Source organism: Mustela nivalis (genome assembly GCF_964662115.1).
Source record: "Mustela nivalis genome assembly, chromosome: 12".
NCBI classification, from domain to species: Eukaryota; Metazoa; Chordata; class Mammalia; order Carnivora; family Mustelidae; genus Mustela; species Mustela nivalis.
This window is the reverse complement of record NC_139031.1, coordinates 82,628,339-82,652,203: the sequence shown is the minus strand read 5'-3', so window position 1 is coordinate 82,652,203 and position 23,865 is coordinate 82,628,339. Positions and strand designations below refer to the sequence as shown.

The 23,865-nt window shown below is 39.8% G+C and overlaps 1 protein-coding gene across 1 annotated transcript in view; it reads left to right on the top strand.

Moving 5' to 3' along the window:
* CCDC146 (coiled-coil domain containing 146) overlaps window positions 1-23,865 on the top strand; it is a 119,439-nt gene that overhangs the window by 84,319 nt on the left and 11,255 nt on the right. The window contains exons 5-15 of the mRNA XM_082692426.1: window positions 4,244-4,301; window positions 6,127-6,303; window positions 8,677-8,750; window positions 9,628-9,855; window positions 10,927-11,113; window positions 17,119-17,214; window positions 17,809-17,979; window positions 19,270-19,358; window positions 19,449-19,613; window positions 21,904-22,128; window positions 23,723-23,861. Coding sequence (XP_082548552.1) covers window positions 4,244-4,301; window positions 6,127-6,303; window positions 8,677-8,750; window positions 9,628-9,855; window positions 10,927-11,113; window positions 17,119-17,214; window positions 17,809-17,979; window positions 19,270-19,358; window positions 19,449-19,613; window positions 21,904-22,128; window positions 23,723-23,861 — 1,609 coding nt within the window. The remainder of the gene's footprint in view (window positions 1-4,243; window positions 4,302-6,126; window positions 6,304-8,676; window positions 8,751-9,627; window positions 9,856-10,926; window positions 11,114-17,118; window positions 17,215-17,808; window positions 17,980-19,269; window positions 19,359-19,448; window positions 19,614-21,903; window positions 22,129-23,722; window positions 23,862-23,865) is intronic.

The following is a 23,865-nucleotide window of genomic DNA, read 5'->3' as shown; positions in this document are numbered from 1 at the left end:
GAATATAATTCACTCCTGTTGAGAGCTGAGCAAATGACTTGAGTGACTTTCTGAGGGTCTGTAAGTCCTTAGTTTTGAATCCTCTCGTTGGGGTCTGTGTTTTCAACGGGGGGATGAAGAAGGCTAGCTGACTCAGGAGAATTATATTCGGGGCAAAAAAAAAAATCTGAGTTCTTTTCTGTCTTTCAATCTAAACTTGTTTCAGGCTCACAGTGAGATCTATAAAAAGAAACCCTAGCTATTTGTGTGCTCTGTAAGCACTCTTTCAGTTGAGAAAATAATGAAATTAAAACAATTGGTGGTTGTTCATTAGTATTGAAAATATGAATGCTTGACATTTCCACGAAAGGGTAAGAGGAACATAAGTCAGTTGATATTTAAATTGTTTAAGATTTCCAAGTGTTCCTGCCAAGGAAAAAACCCCAGCAACACCCAGAACCCTTGACTTTTAGGTATAGACAGGCAAATTGTTCACTGAGTTACTTGGGATGGGGAGGGGACCATCACAGTGGCCTACAGTGAACGAGAACATTCAGGACACACATTTGCAGAAATGTTTGGTGTGTATTGTTTTTGGATTTGTAACACATAATCCTCTAGCTTGAGCAGACTCCCTCACAGTCTCAAATATTAGCAGCTCAAGAATGAACAAACTTAGTTTCATAGAAACAATGGTAATTCCAAAAGGAGTATCACCAGGAAAGAATTATAGGCTGTATTTCATTGGCTTTAATATATTTTATATTAATGATACAGAAATAAATTCACTCAATACTCCCTCCCCAGGAAAAAAGTAGATATTTCCATCCCCACCTAAAAATAAAGAAACTAAGCCAGTGAGAGAAAGCCATTCATCCAAATATACAGATGATACTTTTCAGATCAGCACAACAAACTCATTTTATTCAGGGCCTTAATAATAAAAGCCCTAATTAGCACCCCTCCACCCCCAGTATCTTTAGGAACCTCTGAATCATTGGCAACTATGAAAAATAATATATTTTTCAAATGCTCTAGAGAAAAAAATTTTACTCTATAATTTGGTTGATTTTCTCATGTTTCCACACAATATAACTCTTTAATAAATACAGATGGTGATATAATTACAGGGTCAGTTAATAATTAAATGTCACCAGAGTTTTGGTTTTGAGATTAATACTCATTGACCTCTTGAATATGCAATTTAGGAAAGACTATATAACCTTCTTAAGTAAGTTAAATATTATAAATAATGGAGTAATTAAATACTGTTGAAAACATTTTTGAAACAAAGCAGAAGTTACTATCTTTCTAACCACAGTCTCTGAAAAGATTTTCCAATACTCTATTCAGCCTTTTCCTTGCCTTTGCTTTGTTACCTTGTGGGGCTTCTCGGCTTTCTAGTAATTCCTCAGCTCTGGACAGCAAATAAATTGTGTCTCTCATGCTAAATCTGAGATATTCTGACAAGTCTCAGCCATGGTCAGTGATCGCTGTCTGTCATGGGTAGGGACGTGGAAACTGGGGACACCTGTGCTGCCCATGCACACAACTGTCCCGTGATGTTGGCCATGGTGACTCTTTATGCTTCCTAGCTGGTTCCAACCGTCCCTGTGCTGTCATCCAGGTCTGGGTGGCCGTTTTCCATTCTTAGTCTAGTAGTAACAGCAAAGTTGGAACCAAGAAACAAACATCCGGCAAGAAAGGAACAGGGAGTATTTTGGCGATGCATCTGCAATTCCAGAATGTTAGCTATGACGGAGGGGCATCTAGGTCATCAGGATTAGTAGGAAGGAAAAACCCACAGCTGGAACAGATTTCACTCTCTAAACACTTTTTTTTTTTTTTTTAATCTTTCCTGCTTTCCTCGTGGAAATTAAGAACAGAATGATCTTAGGACAGGTTTTGCAGGGTGTTGTCTTCATAACTCAAAGAGAATCCCCTGACATACTTGTTTAAAAGGTAGCTCCAACCCTAAAACTAGTGACTCCAATTTCTGTCCAAGCCTCCCCACCCCGGACAAACTCCCTCTGTGATTCTGAGACATGTCGAAGTTTAACAGCTATTGGCCCCAGAAGTGGTTCTCAGTCCTGGCTGCGTGTCTGAGTCACCTGAATCTTCTGTCAGTGACCACCAGCCCACGCTTCAGCACCTCCTGACGGGAGGCCACAGCCGCCCGTCGCAGCCCTTTCTGGCTTTGGACTGGCTGACTCTTACATGTTTATTGCCTGTGCTGGTTCAAAAATTTACCTCCTGCGATTTCTACCCATTCAGGCTGGAAGATGCCTCCTGCCCATGACAACATCCAGGGCTTCTTCTACTGTCTCTTCACTCATGAGTCCTTAAAATCAAAACCCTTTGATGACATGGTTTCAGTCAGGACTCTCTTGCTGCAGAAAAGAAAGGAGTGTGGAGGAGCTTTGACCCTGCAGCAACCCTGAGTCTACAGGAAAGCTAGAAGTGTCAGGCAGATTTAAATTTTAATGTCAATTTAAAAGGTTAAGATTTAATATATATCAATAGGCACAAAAGTGGTTTTCCTTTATTTCAGTAACGCCATGCAAAAAGGAGAATCTAAAAGGAGGGAAAAAAAGAATGCATGAGGATATTTACTACATTTTTTTAAGTGAAAAACTGAAAGCATTCTAAATTCTAAAAAAATAATGGATATTTAAATAATAATGTATGCCAGAGGCTGGCAGCTTGATATTGAGTCAGAGCTAGGTTTCCAGGCTTGAATGTCAGTTCAGCCTTGACTGTGTGACTTTGGAAAAGGTGCTTTAACTCCTGTTTCTTCATTTGTACAATGAAGAAAACAATACCTATTTGGTAAGTTCTGAAGTTTAGAAATGATGCGTGTAAATGACCTGATAAAGAGTTACTGAAAATAATTTAGGATTATTTTATTATGCAACATCTACCCACTAGATAACTTTGAAACTATTAAGTTATTAATTATGAAGTCTGAAGATATTTTTAATTACATGTTTGGTAAAAATGGATTTACTCATCTGTAAACATTTTGTAAATATTATTAAAAGATACAAGAAAAGTAAAAATGGTCAACTGTGGTGAATAGGATGGAATTATGAATGATATATTTCTCTATTAAATAGGAAAATATGCATCCTTTAAAGGAAAAAAATCAGTTTTTCTTAATAAAAAACACATGATAGAAATATAACTAGTTTAAAATGTCCTAAAGAATTAGTCATCTTATGTTTGCTTAAAGAAAAGACCTTTTTGTACTTATTTACAAGTAAAAGCTGTAGAGTCTTCTATTGTGGGAGGGTTTCACGTCATCATTTTTGGAACTCAGGGGCATTAAGGGGGCCTTTATAACCAAAACATGGCAGCACTCTACCACCCCCTGGTGGCAGGCTGGGTGAGGTGTATGATCACTCGGTTGGAAGTAGAGTACCGTCAATTTGTACGCAAGCTCTAAAAGTAAAGGCGTATGTGCGCCTGGGTGGCTCAGTGGGTTAAGCCGCTGCCTTCGGCTCAGGTCATGATCTCAGGGTCCTGGGATTGAGTCCCGCATCGGGCTCTCTGCTCAGCAGGGGCCTGCTTCCTTCCCTTCCCCTCTCTCTGCCTGCCTCTCTGCCTGCTGTGATCTCTCTCTGTCAAATAAATAAATAAAATCTTAAAAAAAAAAATAAATAAATAAAAGTAAAGGCGTATGTATTCAAAACTCTGACCGTTCCACATCAGCCTGTGGCCCAGACAGCTGACCTATATTAAATTCCATTGGCACATACTTATGACGCTAACTTTAGTTTATATGATTGCATTTAATAAAAATTCCAAAAAAAAAAAAAAAACCACCTGGTGCGCATGCGTCTTTAGCTCCAAGGTCCCAGACCTGTTGGCTAGCGAGAGCTCCCTATTTGATGGAATCAGAGGAAGGCACTGCAGTAATCCAGGCAGGCACTGGTTCATTGTAAATAGTATAAAAGCAGGCCCAGGGCCAGCCTGGGAAGGGGTCAGAGTTCAGGGAGGAGGTGCTGGGGCAAGTAGCTGTGATGTGGTGAGTTAACTGTTCTAATGGATGGGTGTACATGGTATTGTGAGAGGACCGGGTGGGTGGGGGGAGGCCCCTAACCAGGAGTCACTGAAGCCATCATAGAGAATGGACGCCAGGTGACCTGGCAAACAAACATGGAAAGCACACTCTATAAAAAAGCAGAAGGTTATTACTGCAGAAATAGCTTACTCTTTTGTACATTGTCAAACTTGTTGGGTTTTGTTTGTTTGTTTTTTACAGCTTAACAGAAGAAAAGAACCTCATAATAAAGGAATTTGAGAAGATTCCTAAGCCAGGAGTGAGTCTTAGATGGTCTACAGTTTGTTAAATACAACTGGTATCAAACATCCCTTTTGATAAATAATGTTTATCACAACAATCGTGCGCTGAGACATTTGAAAGATCCAAGAGTCTTAAGTATGGATAATACTAAAAGGAATAACTTCTCGAATGCACACAGTGACGCCTACCACAGACTTAGCTATCTGACCTCTAATTCAGGCTGTGTTTAGTTGGAGAGTATCTGCTTTGTTTTTAGGGGGAAAAAAGGATTCTGTGGTTGGCACATAAAAACATTATTTTTTGCATAACTGTTACTCTTAGAGCTTCCTGAACATCTCGAGCTTATTATAAGAAATTTTCATGAAGGAAATGTTTCACTTATCTATTCCTACATAACAAACTGCCCCAGAACTTAGTGGCTTAAAGCAGCCAACATTTCTTTTTCTTCCTTTCCCCACCCCCCAACAGTTCTGAGTTCTGGTCTGAGCTGGTTCATTTGGGCCTGGGTAGTCTAGGACGGCGCCACTCACATGCGGGCCAGTTGGCAGGTTAGCTGGTCTATGATGACATGTCACCAGTTAGTCACATAATGGTGGGAGTTTCTGGCCTCAAGAAAAAGACAAACAGCCTCAAGTAATGGCAAATCCCAACACACAAGACTTCAAGCATCTGCTTTTGGAATATTTCATTGGCCAGAGCAAGTCACACGGCCAAGTCTAAACTCTAGGGGTAGAGAAACAGGCTCTACGTTGTAATGAGAAGAATGACAAATACCCACAGGAACAGAAATTTGAGTCCTTTTGTCATGCTCTATCACACAAAGTAAAAAGAAATGTCATTACACTTTGCACTGTTGCCCTCTTCTGAACAGTTTTATCTCCAAAGTGTGCTATTGGTATTTTAATTCTAAGGCACAAAAACCTGTTCAGCATAGAGTAAAATACTACTTTTTATTGGTGTGTTTGTGTGTATGTATATATGTGTATATATATACACATATATTATGTATATACATACATATTATATACATAATAGTTATAATATATATTTTATGCTATTATAAAGTACACCTATCATTTACCACACAGATTTTATGGGGACGAGCATTTTTAATTTTAGCCAGATCACAGGATCACCAATTTAACCCTCTCCCAGCAGCAGTAGAGGAGGGAGGGGTGCAGAAAGCCCAGAGCAAGTTTAATGGATCCATTCACTCAGTCATTAATAATGTGTAGATTTTCTGAGTGTAGGACTTCTCTCCCATAAGTCAAACAATCCCCAAGGGAACAAAGATGTGTTATGAGTTTGGGGTGGAGGGCCTTTGGGGAGAATGGGTTAGCGAAGTAAGACCAATAAGAAAGTGGGGGATTAAGAAGCACAAAGGGTTGGGTTTCCTATATATGAACTCCATAGTCTTTAATTCTCACGTGGGACTCAGGTTAACCATAAGCCTGATAGTCAAAGATTATTTGCACCTGATGTCAAATCACAAGGTTACTAGAAAATAGGCTGGAAATTTTTGCTAATGTTTTTTGGGTATGAAATAAAAATTACCTCAAAGAGGACACATTTAAAATTCAGGACAGACAGGAGCACTAGTTAAAAAAACACACACACATACAACTCTGACTCTCATGTTAAATGTTTAATACATGACATACAACTGTCATGCCTTTATTGAAGATGTCAGAAATCATTATTGTATGTAACCTTATAAAAATCATTCATGGAGCTCAAAACATATATAATCAAAATGGTGCATAAAATTATTTTTCATTTGATTTTTGGGTAGACAAATACTTGCTCAGGCTCTATATAACCAATTTTGATGACTTTTAAAGGAAATGGAGAAGAAGATGAGACTATTGAGAGAAAGCACTGAGGAATTACGTAAGGAAATAATACAGAAGAAACTGGAGATCAAAAATTTACGGGAAGATTTGGCATCTAAGCAAAAGCAATTACTAAAGGAGCAGAAGGAACTAGAAGAACTATTGGAATATCAGGTCAACCTAAAGGTATGCTACTTACAGCTCATAAATGCTTAAGCATTATGCCTGCATGGATGTCAAGACGCATGGTTATCAAGACTAAGCACGCAGGTTTGACAAAGAGGGGCAGCATCACATCAACTGGAACGTTTGGTGTTGTGACTGATCCAATCCAACTACACCCGGGCCCTAGGAATTCACAGAAGACCTGAGAGTGTTTGGTAGTTCTTCCCTAATGTGGAGCTCTTGACCCAGGGAAAAGACCTCTCTAGGGGCGCCTGGGTGGCTCAGTGGGTTAAGCCTGTGCCTTCCGCTCAGGTCATGATCTCAGGGTCCTGGGATCGAGCCCCGCATTGGGCTCTCTGTTCAGTGGAGAGAGCAGAGAGTGGGGCTCTCTGCTCCCTCTCTCTCTGCCTGCCTCTCTCTACTTGGGATCTCTCTCTCTGTCAAGTAAATAAATAAAATTAAAAAAAAAAAAAAATCTCTCTAGACCTCACCAAGCATTTTGGCATTAGAATTGAATATGGTTTCACTCATATGTGGAACTTAGGAATGGCGTGGAGGTCCAGAGAGGGAGGGAGGGAAAGCTGATTTAGAGAGGGAGACAAACCATGAGAGACTCTGGACTCCAGGAAACAAACTAAGGGTTACAGAGGGGCTGGGGGGTGGGAGGGCGGGGTAGCCAGGTGATGGGTATTGACAGCACATGTTGTGATGAGCACTGGGAATTACATGCAACTAATGAATTATTAAACACTACCTCAAAAACTTATAATGTGCTATATGTTAGCTAACTGAACATTAAAAAAAAAATCACAAACACAATCACTTCTTTGAAGAGCAACCAGATGTATATTTGTATAACTTTATTCTTGTCTATTTGATTCCACTCTATTCCCTTCTCCCCATGAAAGTGATGAAGACTTTGTTTATGCATTTATGTTTTAGGAGATCATTAAAATTCATTTTACTTTGAAATATATATAACTCTCAAAAAATGATTTAAATAACCTAGAGTTATTTTAAAAACAACAACAGCCGAGACTCATGGCTTAAAGGACAATTATGATTACTTTAACCTCTTTTTCCTTAAGGGTCTTAGAGCAGTCAAACAAGGCAGAACCAGCTGCTCCCTGCAGCGCAGCACCTGAGCAGAGACAGATTTGCAAGGCGCCCCGCAAAGCTAAAGCTTCAGGCCCCTCACTTGCATGAACCTCTTCCAAAGCCCTGTGCCTATTTAGCGTTTGTACTTTTTACTTTTTCTTAAAGAGCCCCCCCCAAAATCCCAAGAGTCTCAGCCTTAACATAACTTAAGGACTGAGCAAGATCCCAGGGAGAAATACACTACATGGCCATGAAGTGTACAACTTCCACGAGTATGTGCTACCCCAGGCCCTGAAGTCAATGCGATCCTCAGGCAGGAAGGGCTGTTCCGGAACCCTGCTGTGTGCATGAGGTGCTTGAGGCTAAAACTCAACCTTCTGTGAAGCCATAGAGCCTAGTAGAAAGTGGTTCTAGACAATGTTACCTTCTGATCTCAGCCTTACTGCTTACTAGCTGTGTGACTTTGGCAACATTATTTGAATTCCCTCTGCACGAGTCTTAGGACTCCCTAGGAGCAGAGCTTCTAGTACTCAGACAAGTATTCATGGAGAGAGGGCACCAAGGAGAATCTGATAGAAGAGGGAGGGAAGTAGCACAGAGCTGGGAAGGAGCTTTGCCAAAATGTGTTTTCAGGAGAACTCTAGCTTCAACCTAATCCCAGGAGGAACTCTAGACCACGAATGCCACCAGAGGTAGAGGGGATGAGCTGTGTTACATCACCACATCCATTAGTCATTGGTCACAGAGGGCTGCCTTCTTCCCTCTACTCCTTACGAGACTGCTCTTCTCAACCAGGGCAATACTACAGAGAGGAGAACAAGCATGGGCTCTTAGCAGCCAAACCCTGGAACCATGAAGATGGGCGGACCTGACATTCTGCTACCTCTTTTTTTTTTTTTTTTTTTTTAATTTACTTGAAAGAGAGAGAAAGAGCACAAGAGCACAAGAGGGTGAGGAGCAGAGGGACAGGAAGAAGCAGGCTCCCCACTGAGCAGGGAGCCCAATGCAGGGTTTTATCTCAAGACCCTGGGATCACGACCAGAGCCAAAGGCAAATACTTAACTTACTGAGCCACCCAAGCATCCCCAGCTACTTCCACTTTAAACTGCTAACCACAACTATCTTATATAAGGTCACTGTGAGTATGAAATGAAATAATTAAAGCACCCTGGACAGTGCAGGACAGACAGCAGGAATTCTGTACATTGCAATTCTTTTCTTTCTGTTTAATTTTCTTATCTTAAATACTTCTGGTCTAAGACTACATAATTTAACATGGTTCCATTTTTTTGCTAGGATGAAGTGGTTCACCATCAAGCTGTTCCTGTACAAATTGGAAAAGAGATAGAAAAAACAACACGCAAAAAAGTGTATGATTTACTATTATTTTTAGGCCCTCCCAGCCTACTCTCCCCCAAGTTAGTGTGCATGCTAAGAGTATTACTCATTGAACACATCAAATTATGATTATAACCTTTGAAATATCTGCATTTGGCCCTGTCTAGGTTAGGTTTATCAAGTTCATTAGAAGAAAGTAATGCAGCACATTACTATCATTCATAACACTTAGGTCTTAATTTGGGGACAGTATTCTTTTCCCAACTTATAAATCGAATCGGCATGGAGAACTCCAACTGACTTTAACAGAGCTATGCAAAAGATAAGTTATTTGAACTGTGTTGGATTTCATGCTCTGGGAGTGTGTGAGCCAGCCAGAAGACTAAAGCCCAGATGACAGCAACACTTTCCTTTGCCAACTATTCACATGGGGGAACACCCTTGAACATTCACAGTAGATTTGGAGGCAGAAATCATGGAGGGAATTCTCAAGGTTTAGAGGAACCCAAAATGATACAGATAACTGAAGATACGAAAATTCTGGAGAAAGAGTATGATTGCTCTGGTGAGGAGGAAAAAAAAGCAGGCATTAGTAACAGTTCAAAAAAACCATATCACCACCACCAAAGTTGAAAGATTCAGGGAGGCTGGTCAGGATGAGGTAGATCCAAGGAGATGCTGCAGTGGGGATCTGGGGAGAAAGGGAGGAGATGGGACAAATCACTCATTGGCACTCAGTGGAGATACCCACCAGCCCGTGATCTTCACCCCACCTCTGAATTCATCACTGGCTCTTCTGGTGCCTTTTCAGGAAGTAATAGGTAAAGACAGCATGGGCTCACACGTGTGTGCATGGGCATATACACATTTACCTATGTATCTGTACATGTATGTATGTATCCCACACAGAGAAATGGAAAAGAAAAAAATCGTCTTGGAATATGAACTCAAAGAGCTAAATGACTCACTAAAGAAAGTTGAAACCAAAATTAATTCTATAATGGAAGAGAAGGAGGATGTAATAAAGGAAGTTGAGAGCAAACGAGCCTTACTTGAAATCAGAGAACGAGAATATAACCAGTTGGTCAAGCTCCTGGAATTAACCAGAGAGAATGAAGCAACTTCACTAACTGAAAGGTTAGTAATATTTCTGTGTCTCTGTCACCCAAACTTGTCTTCAGTTTATATCTGAGGATTCAACACATAATCTCAAACAGGCTTATGTTGATTCAGTTAAACATTTTATAAATTTTTAAATAGATTTTTACCATTAATAAAAAATATTAAATAAACTATTTCCAAATATTTTTCTCACCCTTTACTCATCATTTTCCTCAATTTCTGATGACTGAACCTTAAGGACACTATGTGTTTTTTGGTAAGTTTTTGAAATATGCCTCTGAAAAGTGTATCATTGGAGGATGCTATAGTTGAGGGATTTTTCCTAAAGATGAGTGGTATTTCTGAGGTGACCATGACTTTCTCCTAGTGGAAATAACTTCCTGGTGCAGTTTCCTGGGAAGGTGTTAATCCCTATTTTTAAATAAAATTTCAACCTCTGAGCCTCTGTATCTGCTGAGCTGCTATTCCATTTGTGTTTTTTATAAGACTGTGGGACTCTAAGATTCATTGAATCTTGGAACACTGAAAAAAAAATAATAAAATGTTCAAATGCCCCCAACATATTATAAATAGCTTTTCTTTGCAAGGGTGATAAAAAACATAGTGCTCATTATGGGCTTAACTATCCTCTCATTAAGAAGGTCATTAACAGGGGCGCCTGGGTGGCTCAGTGGGTTAAAGCCTCTGCCTTCGGCTCAGGTCATGATCCCAGGGCCCTGGGATCGAGCCCCCCATCGGGCTCTCTGCTCGGCAGGGAGCCTGCTTCCTCCTCTCTCTCTGCCTGCTTCTCTGCCTACTTGTGATCTCTGTCTGCCAAATAAATAAATAAAATATTTAAAAAAAAAAAAAGGTCATTAACATTAGGATTTTGTAAATTGAACATTCATTAAAGATGTATTTTAATGTGAAAAAAAAAAGACTGTGGGACTCTAAATGACTCCAAACAAAGTTGCTTTTGGCATTATTTAAAATCTCATTCTCGTATGAGGATAGTTTCTGTATGAATATGCTGAGCGTGCGGTCTTGAAAAACATGAAAAGCAGTTGATGACAAATCGCTTTCATGTTCTCTCTTTACCTGGAACAGAGGGATCTTGGATCTCAATTTACGAAACTGTCTCATTGACAAGCAGAACTACCATGATGAGCTTTCTCGTAAGCAGAGAGAAAAAGAACGAGATTTTCGAAATTTAAAAAAGACGGAGCTGCTCTTGAAAGTGTCCTGGGATGCCCTCACTCAAACTCAGGCACTACATCAAAGACTTCTATTAGAGGTGGGTGCTCTACACTGCTTTTTGACTTTTCAGGATCAGTGCTACCTTTTTGAAGTCAAAATATTTTAAGAAGTTGTTTTTGCTATCAATAAAGAAAAGGAAATCAGAGAATGCTAATTTTAAAGTGCATCAAGCCTATCATAGAGGCTCTGACTTGCAATGATTTTCAATCTCTTTTTGCTAACCCAAGGTTAGAGACATGACTTGTTCGGATCAGCCATCAGCCTGGCCAGGGCAAGCAGTCAGGCCATCGGTTCTGGACAAGCTCCAGGGTTCACTACAGAGTCAGACCAAGTGGACTACTGTCTTGACCAGTTGAAAGAATCCTATCCAGAATGATGTGATTTGTAGACTGTAACAGACAGGGACTAGATCAAATTAGGTAAATATAGATGGCTAGTTAGCCTATACCTGCAACAAGCCAAGGGCCACTAGAACCCAGGCTACCTGGCTAATTCCATGCAGTATCAGGGATGTACTCCAGTCAGAGGATGCTCAAGATAGCTCTTTCCTTCTGTCTACTACCTTTCTGGTCCTCTCTCTCCCCACTCAGGTGGTACTCCCTGTGCTAACTGACCAACCACTGCTGGAAGGCAGTAAATCCTTGAAAAGACTGCATCCTTTGGTGGAAAAGAGATCAGTCTCTGAGATGAAGCCACTGGGTATATAAAAACCATACTCATTCTCTTCGGTACTGTTATGCTATGACCTCATGGAGGCTCATGATCTCAGAAACTTAAACACGAGTTTCCAACTGTGGTAGACAATTCCAATCCTAACCTATGCTTAGTTCTCTCCTTCCGGGCATATAGGAAACATCTACTGTCTTGCATCTTTGCTGATGAGCAAAGTCACATGACTAGTTCTGGCCAGTGGATTGTGGACAGAAGTGACAGGTCAACTCATTGCCAGTGTGAGACCTCTAGCTCTTTCTTCTCTCCTAATGCAGTTGTGCAAGTACCTGAGGATACGGAAGTGCTACAAAATGAAAGCAGCCCAAATGCTCCGCCAGTAGTGGTCTTGGACCATTGCCTTGACTGGCCACAGGGAATTAAGCCTTCATGGTTGGAGCTATGATAGCTGGGGATTGTTTGTTTCTGTAGCATAACCCAGCTTCTCAGACACCAATCTTCAGAAGGTGTGGACAAAAGTGGTTAGGGTTAGGAGTGTGACAAATGGCTAGGTCTTGGTCCTGTGGTCAGATGGCACTCACAAATCTGTTTTTTTTTTTTTTTTAAATCTCAGTGGGGCAAAATGTGCTTTTTACACTTTTGCAAAACAAATAGAACAGTTATGTTCTCGTATACCTCTAGTGTTATTACAGTTCCAGCAGGTAGATTAATTCTGGCATCACTGTGAAATCTCTTTAACTTTTGAAATGCTTTTTGCTTTAAAAGCTTACTTTGTCTGCTATTAGGATGATATAAGTTATACTAGCTTTTTGGGATTAGATTTTGCACAGTATTTCCTTTTCCATCCATTTACTTTCACCCTTTCTGTGTCCCTACTTAGATGTCTTTTATATGCAGCACACACTTTTTAATATCTGGTCTGAAAATTTCTACCTTTTACTTCTTGTATTTAGTCCAAAAACATTTAATGTGGTTATGGATCTTCTTGGGGTTTTGTCTACTCTATTACTATTGCTTTCCCTTTGTTCCATCACTTTTATGTTCCATTTTCCCCTCCTATATTTCCTTCTTTTGGATTAATTAAACAGATGAATTGTCCTATTTCTATTTCCAGTTGTTCTATTTGCCCCATTTTAGGTTTGCTTTAGTTAGTTTTGCATTCTCTTTCCATTCTTCGGCCTAAAGTGGTTAGCCTAAAGTTGACAACGTTCATCTTTGACTTTGATTGGAGTCCATATAGATTAATAATTTACTGCTTTCCAGACAGTGCTAGAAACTTTGAAGACTTTAACTCTATTTACCTTTGCAACTCTTATGCCTTCAAGCATATTTTTTAATCCAACTTTTCAAGCTATTTTTGTTAGAGGAGTACTGGTTTACTATAAGCTATGCCATCTGAGCGCATTACAATAGTTAAATTGGAATTTTGGGCAAAGACAGCTCCTGGGGCTATCTTCTTATATTGAAGAGTGGGAAACTGTAAAGCCGTTTGGGAGCTGTTTCTGATGAGAGGCATGCCCCTATATGTTGACCTGGCTGGACATAAATACATAAGGAATGGCCTTAACCCAATGGGAGACTGTAGGAGAATGTTCACAAGTTGTTCAGATTTTAATAAATAGTAGCTATTTATATTAGGGCACTTCACAAAATAGCACCCCTTGAACAGAAAACTAACAGCAATGGAAACATATTAAAGTCCTCTTCCTTTATTGGTTTCGCGAAAAATCTGTTTTTGCCCCAGTGCAGTTTGTTTCAGTGAGAGACTATCTTCTTCTGTGACCTTGTGGCTTATAATTAGCCCAGCCACAGTCCTATGCCGGCTGGCAGTACTTGAAAATAGTCACTCCCAGCATGAGCGAACATTTCAGCCTTGCATGTGGTCCAAAAAGGAAAGAGATAAAAGGTAAGCATGAAGGCCTCCGACTACTTTTCAGACTTCGTTTCCCCCTAGAGACAGTTCTTTGATTCTCCCGTGGCTTTTGACTGTAGAGACTCCAGAAATTCAAGCCACAAACCTCATGAAAGTTTGAAATATTTTAGGAAAGTATCAAAGCCTTAAAGAAACTGAGGTTCTTTTGATATCAAGTAATTGGGATGTTTACTGTGACAGAATCATGTCTAACTTCTTAACTTTTATGGAAGTGACTAATGTTTGTTCATGCATTGAAACTGTCTGGAAGAACAGACATTAGACTATTAACAGTATCTCCTGGGGAGTAATATTTGAAGTAAAGTTAAGGGGCAGATGTTTAATTTCTTACTTTACACACTTTTTTTTTTTTGGTTTGGTTACAATAAACACGTTTTTTTCCTAAGTACGAAAAGCGAATCTGTAAAAACCCAAACAAAGAACTAAAATAAATAAGCATACAAAACCTGCTGATAGATGTAATTTGGGGCTGAAGTGTAATGATAAATATCTCAAGTCACCCCAGTATTAGAACATAACTGGAACATAACTAGACTCAATTTGGCCAGAAATAACAGAAATTCAATTACTATGGCTTAACTAGGGGATTGTTCTATTCATATAATAAAAAGTCCAGAAGTAGGCCCAGGATCCTCTTAGCTCTTTTTTCTGTTATCCTTAACATGTATATTTTGTTTTGAAGGTCACAAGACCTTCCATCTTTAGGATAAGATCAAACAAAAGTGGGGAATGGAGAGAATAAAATGCATATGGTAGATAACTCGGTTGACTCTGACTTTTTTTTTTTTTAAGATTTTATTTATTTGATAGAAAGAGAGACAGCAAGAGAGGGAACACAAGGAGGAGTGGGAGAGGTAGAAACAGCTTCCTGCTTAGCAGTGAGCCCAATGCAGGGCTCGATCCCAGGTCCCTGGGATCGTGACCTGAGCAGACACTTAACAGCTGAGCCATCCAGGTGCCCTGACTCTGTCTTTTTAACAGGAAAACAGTCACTGCCCCAAAAGTCTTATCCAGCAGACTTCCATTTACATTTCACTGGCCTGTCATGGCTCATCTGGTCACTCCTAGCTAGAAAAGACTCTAAAGAATCCTGGATACATTGCAGCCATGAGCAAAACTGGGTTTTGTTTGTTTGTTTGTTTGTTTTAAGTAAAGTCAGAGAAGAGTGTGAGTATTGGCTAGGCAACCAGCAGGCTTGGCTACCAATGGCCTACCTTGTTACTTCTTCTACAAACCAAGCATTCTTAGTTCCTGTATGAAACTTGAGGACTGGGTTTATGGAGGACTAAGAAAGGTATCAGAGAAGTAGCTAGCCAGAATTCAGAAATAAATACAATATATTGCAGTATTGTTTGTAATCCAAAACACTGAGACCTGAAATGAGGAAAATTTGTTAGGAGCTCTTCATTGACATGTAGCTAGTTGAGTGTCCCTCGTCATATCTTCTGTAAAACCTTGTAAGCTTCCCTGGTCCCAGTTAGCATGCCTATATGGATTTGCCTACACTTGGGGGCAAAGCAATTGGAGTAGCCCATCCTGGCCACCTGTGGCAGAGAAGTAGCCAGGAACTAGGACGCTTGTTAGACTTGCTCTGGAACAATTAACTTCACTTCCCAGAAGAAGAAATCATACTCTCTCTTGCTGTCCTCTTAACTCCTCCATAAAATCTTTCCTGATTATTCAAGTCTACTTTGAGCTGTCCCTTCTCTCACCTGGCTCTAGCATTTACCTGCTCATCAAAACCACAAATTCTGTATATTGTTACACTGACTGCACAAGACTGTCTCATCTTCCTAATCCACTGTGTACTTCTCAACAGCTAGGTCTCCGTGGTAGGAGGGAAACCGGATATCTTGGCCATCCGAGGGTAGAGAAGGCGCTACTGAAGATGCCCAGACTCCTGATGTTGGGACATATTTTAGCTACTTTAAAAGAGCAACACAAATCTCAGAAAGAGTCTGTTAGGTGACCTTTACATCACTAAACAGTATGATCTTTCCCTCTTGAGACAAATTTCAGCCAATATTCCACCTTGGTGTTGTCACAGGAGGAAATAAACCATATCAGGTTGGAGTCATGTGCTTTTGGTATAAAGATCCAACTCTAGGGGCGCTGTCAGAAGCTGAGTCCAAGTTAGTGGAACAACAACTTGCAGAAGAAAACAAGCTTTTAAAGGAGCAAGAAAACATGCGAGAGCTTGTCTTCAACCTTGTCCGTATGACTCAAATCAAAATTGATGAGAAGGAGCAAAAATCCAAGGATTTCCTGAAAGCTCAGTGGGTTAAGCCGCTGCCTTCGGCTCAGGTCATGATCTCAGGGTCCTGGGATCGAGTCCCGCATCGGGCTCTCTGCTCAGCAGGGAGCCTGCTTCCCCCTCTCTCTGCCTGCCTCTCCATCTACTTGTGATTTCTCTCTCTGTCAAATAAAAAAAAAAATTTTTTTAAAAATCTTTAAAAAAAAAAATCCAACTCTAAACTCACTCTAAGTCAACTATGCTGTCAGCACCCCAAGATAACCCTCCCTGTATTTGGATGGTGTTCATTCAGAAGCTGTCACAAGTCTGCCTCTCTGCTCTCTTCTCCATCATGAAGACTCTGACAAGTTCATTCCTAATAAGGCAACAGAGACTGTTAGAATGAAACATTACTTTCTCCTGGAGTACTTTAGCAGAGGACAGAAGCACAAGCTAGTACAATAGAAATGCGATGGTGGAATTTCAGGTATCGAACAGTTAAGAGACTTGCCTTTTGGGTAAGAATTTTCCAGCTATTCATCGAACTGCTACATAAGAGTAGCCAAGTATTCTTACTAACTCATGTTAATGAGTTATTAGCTCATTAACTCATGTTACTAAATCCTATTTTTTAATCTATTGGATTTCATAAAGGAATTCACATTTTATAAGTGTAATAAATATCACTTGAACACGCATGTTTCCAAACATGCATAAGTCAGAAGAGCAGTAACACACAGTGTTAGGATCACAGATTCTGAATCTAACCACTTGAGTTTGCACCTGTCATTGAGACAATTTGCTTAAATGTCTTTGTTCCTCCTTCTCCTCATCTGTGTAACTGGAGATTATAACATTACCTATCTCATAGGGTTATTGTGAGGATTAAATATGACCATACACATAAGCACTTAGAACCTTTCCTGTCAATGCTCTATAATTGTTAGCTGCTATTATTAGTAAGATTTATTTTATTTCCAAATGAAGGAGAAATATAATAATTGCAATTGAATTATAGATTTTTGACAGGTTTTTATATTTTAGTTTACCATGATTTTATAAAGAACATTCAGCATAAAAGGCAGTTCATATAAGATTAAGAGTCATAATTTGCCCACCATTTGCAAAAGGCACAGAGCGGGGTTGACTACATGACATTGAAGATTTCATTCTTGTGTAAGTGCCAGTTTTAAATTTTTATTTCCAGATGGAAGCTATCCCTAAAGATGATTCTATATTATCCGAAAGAAGGAGAGAACTCCACAAGGAAGTTGAAATGGCTAAGAGGAATCTGGCCCAACAGGTCAATGTCAATGTCAACTCTTATTTAAGCTTTCATCTAAGAATGATTAATGAAAAGTTGTGTTTTTAACTGTGTTCCACAAAACCTCAATAGGGGGGTATGATGCTACTTAATGTGGGTCTGTTTCTTCATCTCAGAGCCCATTCAAACCCCATATTAATTGGGGGGAAAAAGGATGTGTTTAAACCAGCAAAAATTATGCAAATTCATGAGATTTTAAAATAAAAGGGCTAATGATTATATAATCATTTTTAAAATAAGTAATAAATGCTTTATTTCACCAATGTCTAATTCTAAATTTTCAAATTTTGTTTATTCAAGTCACTGTCAAAAACATGCTTTTATGTCTCTTTTTTTCTTAAAGTTACTTGAAAATACAGTCTGATGATTAAGAAAAAGTTGTATCCCATTAAACACGTTACCATATTTGCACATTTTCTTATAAGATAGAATACTTGGAGCTAAGGCAGTCAAGTTACTTTGTTTCGCATCCTAGTAAAATAAATTCTACATAGGAAATAAAAATTGTTAAGATACTGGCTCTAGTGTGTTTCTTCAAATGAATAAGTTTTAATATGTTGTGTTTTTTGAAAGAAAATCCTGTCAGAAGCTGAGTCCAAGTTAGTGGAACAACAACTTGCAGAAGAAAACAAGCTTTTAAAGGAGCAAGAAAACATGCGAGAGCTTGTCTTCAACCTTGTCCGTATGACTCAAATCAAAATTGATGAGAAGGAGCAAAAATCCAAGGATTTCCTGAAAGCTCAGGTAACTGCATTTTTGTAACTATCCATTAATTACTATAAGAGTTCAGGAGATCCTCAGTTTTCCACAGTGTCTTTTAGAAACCTTGCTTCCCCAAACAAGATTCAATCATATACTGAAAAAATAGTTTTCAGGTTCAATTAACAATAGTCAGCAATCTAGAGGAAAAACGACCCAGGTCAATGACAATGAGCAGAGGATTCAAGCACAGGACAACTTCAGTAAGAATAAGGTAGGTATCTCTTGGGAATAGGGCTGACAGTTGTACAGGCTACTGGTCTCTTGGATTCTCCCACTAACTCATGTGCCACTATGGTTTGTCCAAGAACCAGTCAAGAGCAAGAGCATTAACCACCCTCTCTCCCAAGTTCATCAAGCTGGCATTTTTTAAACCAGAATTGACCCAGGGCAACGTTCTAAACTGAAAGAACAATGAAACCAATGGCAAAAACGACCCTGTGGTCATGCTAGCTAAAACCCCAACATTAAAATAATTTTATTCCATGAAAGGATTATATTCAGAGGTTTCCTGTTGAAAATGAACATGATATGACATATTATTAAAAAATAATACCAAGGATTGACCATGTGACCCAGATGTTGGCTGTTTTTTGTTTTTGTTTTTGTTTTTTTGTGGGGGAGGGAGAGGGAGAGGAGGAGCAGAGAGACACAAGCAGACAACACTGAACACAGAACCCGATATAGGGCTCGATCCTACAACCCTGAGATCATGATCTGAGCCAAAATCGGAAGTCGGTCAATTCATCAACAGAGCCACCCAGGTGCCCCAGATGTTGGCTGTTTCTGAGGGCAAACTTTGTTCGGAGCAAGCATTTGCATGGGATAGTATTTCTTCTCAGGAAAGTACCTTAAAATCCTGGCTTCAGTCTCTCACAAAATACCACAAAGGGTTCCATCTGTAACATCTGTCAAAACAAACTACAAATCCTCTTCCCTCAGCTACCCTCCACAACACTCCTCACTTACCCAGCCCATCTGTTCTGTCCACACTCACTCTTAGGCTGTCCCAAAAGTCCCCCAAATTTTCCTCAAATCCAACCTATACATGCTGTTTTCTTTTTCTTTTCTCTCATTCTTTCTTGTCCTTAATTCAGTTCAGCCAGCCAGTCAATTTTCAGATCTCTCCCTTACAGTTCTTCCTCAACTGGCCAACTCAGCTGGCTAAGATAGCACAGGAATGAGACAGGATACAGCTGCGAGTATTCATACGTTGATCGCAATGGGCTTTTTTTTTTTTTTTTTTTAATTTCACACCTAGCTTTCGTATTTCAGCAAAAATATACCAACATTGTTAAGGAGATCAAAGCAAAGGATCTGGAAATCAGAATACACAAGAAGAAAAAACATGAAATTCATCGGAGGTAAGAGAATTACGTGATGATTTATCTTGTTACAGGTCGGGGGAAAATGAGTCTTATGTCATAAGTTTCAAAAACACTGTGTTTTCACAGACTCAAAGAGTTTGCTAAACTGTATGACACTATCCGAAATGAAAGAAACAAATTTGTTAACTTACTTCACAAAGCTCACCAGAAAGTAAATGAAATAAAAGAAAGGCATAAAATGTCATTAAATGAACTGGAAATTTTAAGAAATAGTGCAGTTACTCAAGAAAGGTAAGTGTAATACTACCGTCTTTTCAAAAGTTCCTCTTCTGATTCACTGAACTCTAAAATACCCTGGGAATTATAAAGTAGAAACTGATGGTCTTACAAAGCTCAAAGATGCTTGCTCAAAGATGCTTTACAAATGACAATCTAAGCAACTGAATGTGATTCTGCATGCTTCTACTGTTTGACAGCTTTATTTTTAAGTGAATAAAAACATGTTTACATACTATTTATTTTTTTTTACCGAGCTAGAAAAGCACAAGTTTAATAATTTGCCTTTAAAGTTAGAAGACAATCAAATGTTTACTAACCAGCATCCCCTGGTTATAGATTTGAAGCATCTAATGTGTAGGAGGCAGTGTAGTGGTGGTTACAAGAGCTTTCTAGACTCCGATCCCCGCCCTGCAGCACTAGCTGCATGACCTTGAGCAAGCTACCTTACTTTTCTGGGATCACTTTTCTTACCCATAAAAATAGTCCTTATTTGAGGCACTTGGGTGGCTCAGTCGGTTAAACGTCTGAGTTTAGCCCAGCTTATGATCTCGAGGTTCTGGGATTGAGCCCTAAATGGGGCTCGATGTTCCACGTCTGGCGGGGAGTCTGCTTGTTCCTCTCCCTCTGCCCCTTCCCCTGCTTGTGCTCTCGCTCTCACTTTCAAAGAAATAAAGTATTTTTTTAAAAATAGTCCTTATTTTATAGGACTTTTTACATGAGATGAATTAATCCATAAAAACATACTCAGAAACATCTGGCAAATTATTATTTATTAAATTTATTATTTACCATGTGGCAAGATGTTGGACTCTTTCACTTATACATAGTCCCTGATCTACGGAGTTCATACAACCTGAACTTTTTCTGGTGGCTATTGTTGCCCAGTTTCCTTTTTTTTTTTAAATTATGTTCAGTTAGCCAACATATAATACATTATTAATTTTTGATGTAGTTAGTGTTCAACGATTCATTAGTTGCGTAAAACACCCAGTGCTCATCACAACACATGCCCAGTTTCCTCTTATAAAGCTATACAAAATGGGTTCTTGTGTGTGAGGCAGCGGATGGACAGGGACGGGGGAAGGGATTGGTATGAGTAGGAAAATCTAATTTCCTAATCAGATTCTCATCCTACATTTATAGAGGCCACGCATTCATTCAGCCCTTATTGTGATGCTGTATGAAGCCAGTCCAATGGCTGTTACCAGATATTACCATCTATGCCCTCAAAATATGGCAGCAGCCTCATGGGGAGGACAGAGCAGTAAATGAATTACTATGGTCTCTTGATTTGACAAAGTGGGGCAGCAAAGTCTTGGGGCACAAAAGGAAAGATGTCCTAAACCAGGGGAGTGGGGAATCTGAGACCTGGGAAGATCACAGTACAGAGCATTATATGACAAATACCAATATTACTGCAGCGGTCCCCCTTAGCTGTGAGGGATACTTTCCAAGCCCCCCAGTGGATGCTTGAAACTGCAGACAGTACTGAACCCTGTATATTCTAGTTTTTTTCCCCCTATACTTACTTACCTACGATAAAGTTTAATTTATAAATTAGGCACAGACATTAACAATACTAATAAAATAGAACGATTACAGGAACATACGGTTGACCCTAGAACAACGCAGGCATTATGGGTGCCAATCCCTGCACAGCCCTTAACTAGTACTAACCTGTGGTTGACCAGACACCTTACCAATCACGGAAACAGTCGATTAATCCATATTTTACGTTATCATATTGTATACTGTATTCTTACAATAAGGTAAGCTAGAGAAAAGAAAACGTAAAGGAAATAACATTTATAGTACTGTGCTGTATTTATAAAAATAAAATAAGATAAAATAAAATCACGTTTAAGTGGACCCAGGCAGTTCAAAAGTGTGGTGTTCGGGGGTCCGCCATACTGTAATCAAAGCTATGTAAATGTGGGCTCTGTCCCTCTCCCTCAGTATATCTTATTGTATTGTACTCACCCTTCTTGTGATGACGTGAGGTGACAAAATGCCTACGCAGCCGGCTGAGGTGAGGTGAAGGACGCGAGCGCGTTTGTGACGTAGCGTTAGGCGGCTGCTGACCTTCGGAAGAGCCGGAAGGAGGAGCATTGGCTTCCGGTGGACGGACGCCTGCGCGCTCCTCAGGCTGCAGAATGGTGGATAAGGAGACTACTGTCCTACTATTGTCATTTCAAGAGACATACTAAAGCGGGAGCTGCTTGGATAGTTTCAGAAGTCTTCGTTATTTTTACACTAACTGAAGAAAATGATATTCTTACCCATTTCCCCATTATTTTTAAAGGAAGTTACAAAATTGCATGCTGAAACATGCCAACAATGTTACTATCCGAGAAAGCATGCAAAACGATGTGTGCAAAATTGTAGCAAAACTTCAGGAAATGAAGGAGAAGAAGGAAATCCAGTTAAACAACATTGACAGACTTGCCAATATGATCACAATGATTGAAGAGGAGATGGTGCAGCTGCGTAAGAGATACGAGAAAGCTGTTCAGCATCGAAATGAAAGGTAAAAACCAGGAACCTAACGTGAGAAACAAAACACCCAGAGATCCGATTTAGAAATGTCGCCCCTTCTCGAGCCTTGACAGTGGGTCTCGAGGGGCATTTGACATTCAGGTTTCATTAGCTTTCTGCAGGGGCGTGTTTGGGGTGGGGGGCAGTGAGCTGTGTGCCTGAAAAATAAGAAACTGTTCTTTTAAGAGAGAAACGCAAGAATAGGGTTTCAGTTGTTGCTCTTTTAAATATGAAAGTTCTTTCCCAGGCTTCTATTCAGATTGCCTCCGTTATCATCAAGTTATTTCAGTATAATTGACATAAATAAGTCTTTGGATCTTGCATCCCCTTTGGTAACAGATTTGGTCTTAGTATGATATTTATTAAGCCATTCTCCCAGCTCATTTTCTCAGCAAATAGGACCTCTCAGAAGAGCATTATTTCTTCCAGGCTACAATTATGTCATTAATCAATTAGTGCCGTAGCAGTCTTCCCAAGCTGCTTGTGCCCGGGAAATCTGGAATGTGAAAATGTAGGGTCCTGTAGTAATTACCTCTGGTATTAGATCTATTTCTTCTCTGTGGTTTTGATTGTGGGCTGTTTCATCCAAAGCTGTGTGTGAAGCTTTGGACCCTGAAAGGACAAAAAAGATGGTAAAGCATGGCTCTTAGCTTCTGTTGTCAAGAGAAATGAGGGGATCATGAGAAGAGCCGATAAATGGCAAATGAGATGAAATGTAGAGTTTAGGGTGAACAAATGCAACTGTGTATGCACATGTTTTAGGGGAGGAGAGAGAGAAAGAGATAAAAAGTAATTAAAGATGAACTCTGGGATAGTGGGTATGCAGAGTGTGGGAAGAACTTCAGGGTGTGAAGAACAGTACTTCCTCAAACTACTGGCAGGTGTTTTCTCTGGGATAAAAAGAAAAAAAAAAAAAGTCCTCTTATTTGGCTCCCGGCATAAAACAAATAATTTATGCAGTTCCCAGGCCCTGGTCAAACCTGTAAGGGCTAGAATTGGAAAATTCTTACTTCGTTTCTTTCCCACATTTTCCTTACATGGAGGGGTCTTTCCCCTGGCATGATTACAAAGAACTGAACTTTGCCTGTTTATGGGGAAATTTGCTTCAAAAATATTCAACTTTAAAAGAACCTAATGGGCCTGGCAATTTACACAGAATCACTGCAGAGACACATTCCCTGGCCCCCTGCCTGGGGACTTCTGGCCAGACCTCGGTTGGCAAGTCTGCCCCAAAAGAAGGGCCTGCAGAAAATCAGATTATGGGATCACTTTGCTCATGCCTAGGGAATGACATTTTTTCCCACCCTAGGAAAACCTTTGAGACTTGCAGAGATAACTGTGACCAGCCAACTGCATGATCAGCTCAGAGTCGAGATGCCAACCAGCCCTCCCTGTCCTATCCCCAGGAAAATGGAAAGCGTGGAGTTTAACTAGAAAGCCGACAGTAAATTTCTATTATCTTCTGGAATTATGTAATGTTGATGTGTATTTTGTTCCCAGATCCAGAGAGAATCCCCGTGACTAGTAAAAAAAAAAAAAAGTGGTCTCAACACCCTCTTAGCCTTTGCCTCTCCTTTTGGCCATAGTGGTGTTCAGCTGATAGAACGGGAAGAGGAAGTGTGCATCTTTTATGAAAAAATAAATATCCAAGAGAAGATGAAGCTAAATGGAGAAATTGAAATACATGTCCTGGAAGAAAAAATCCGGTTCCTGAAACTGAAGATTGCTG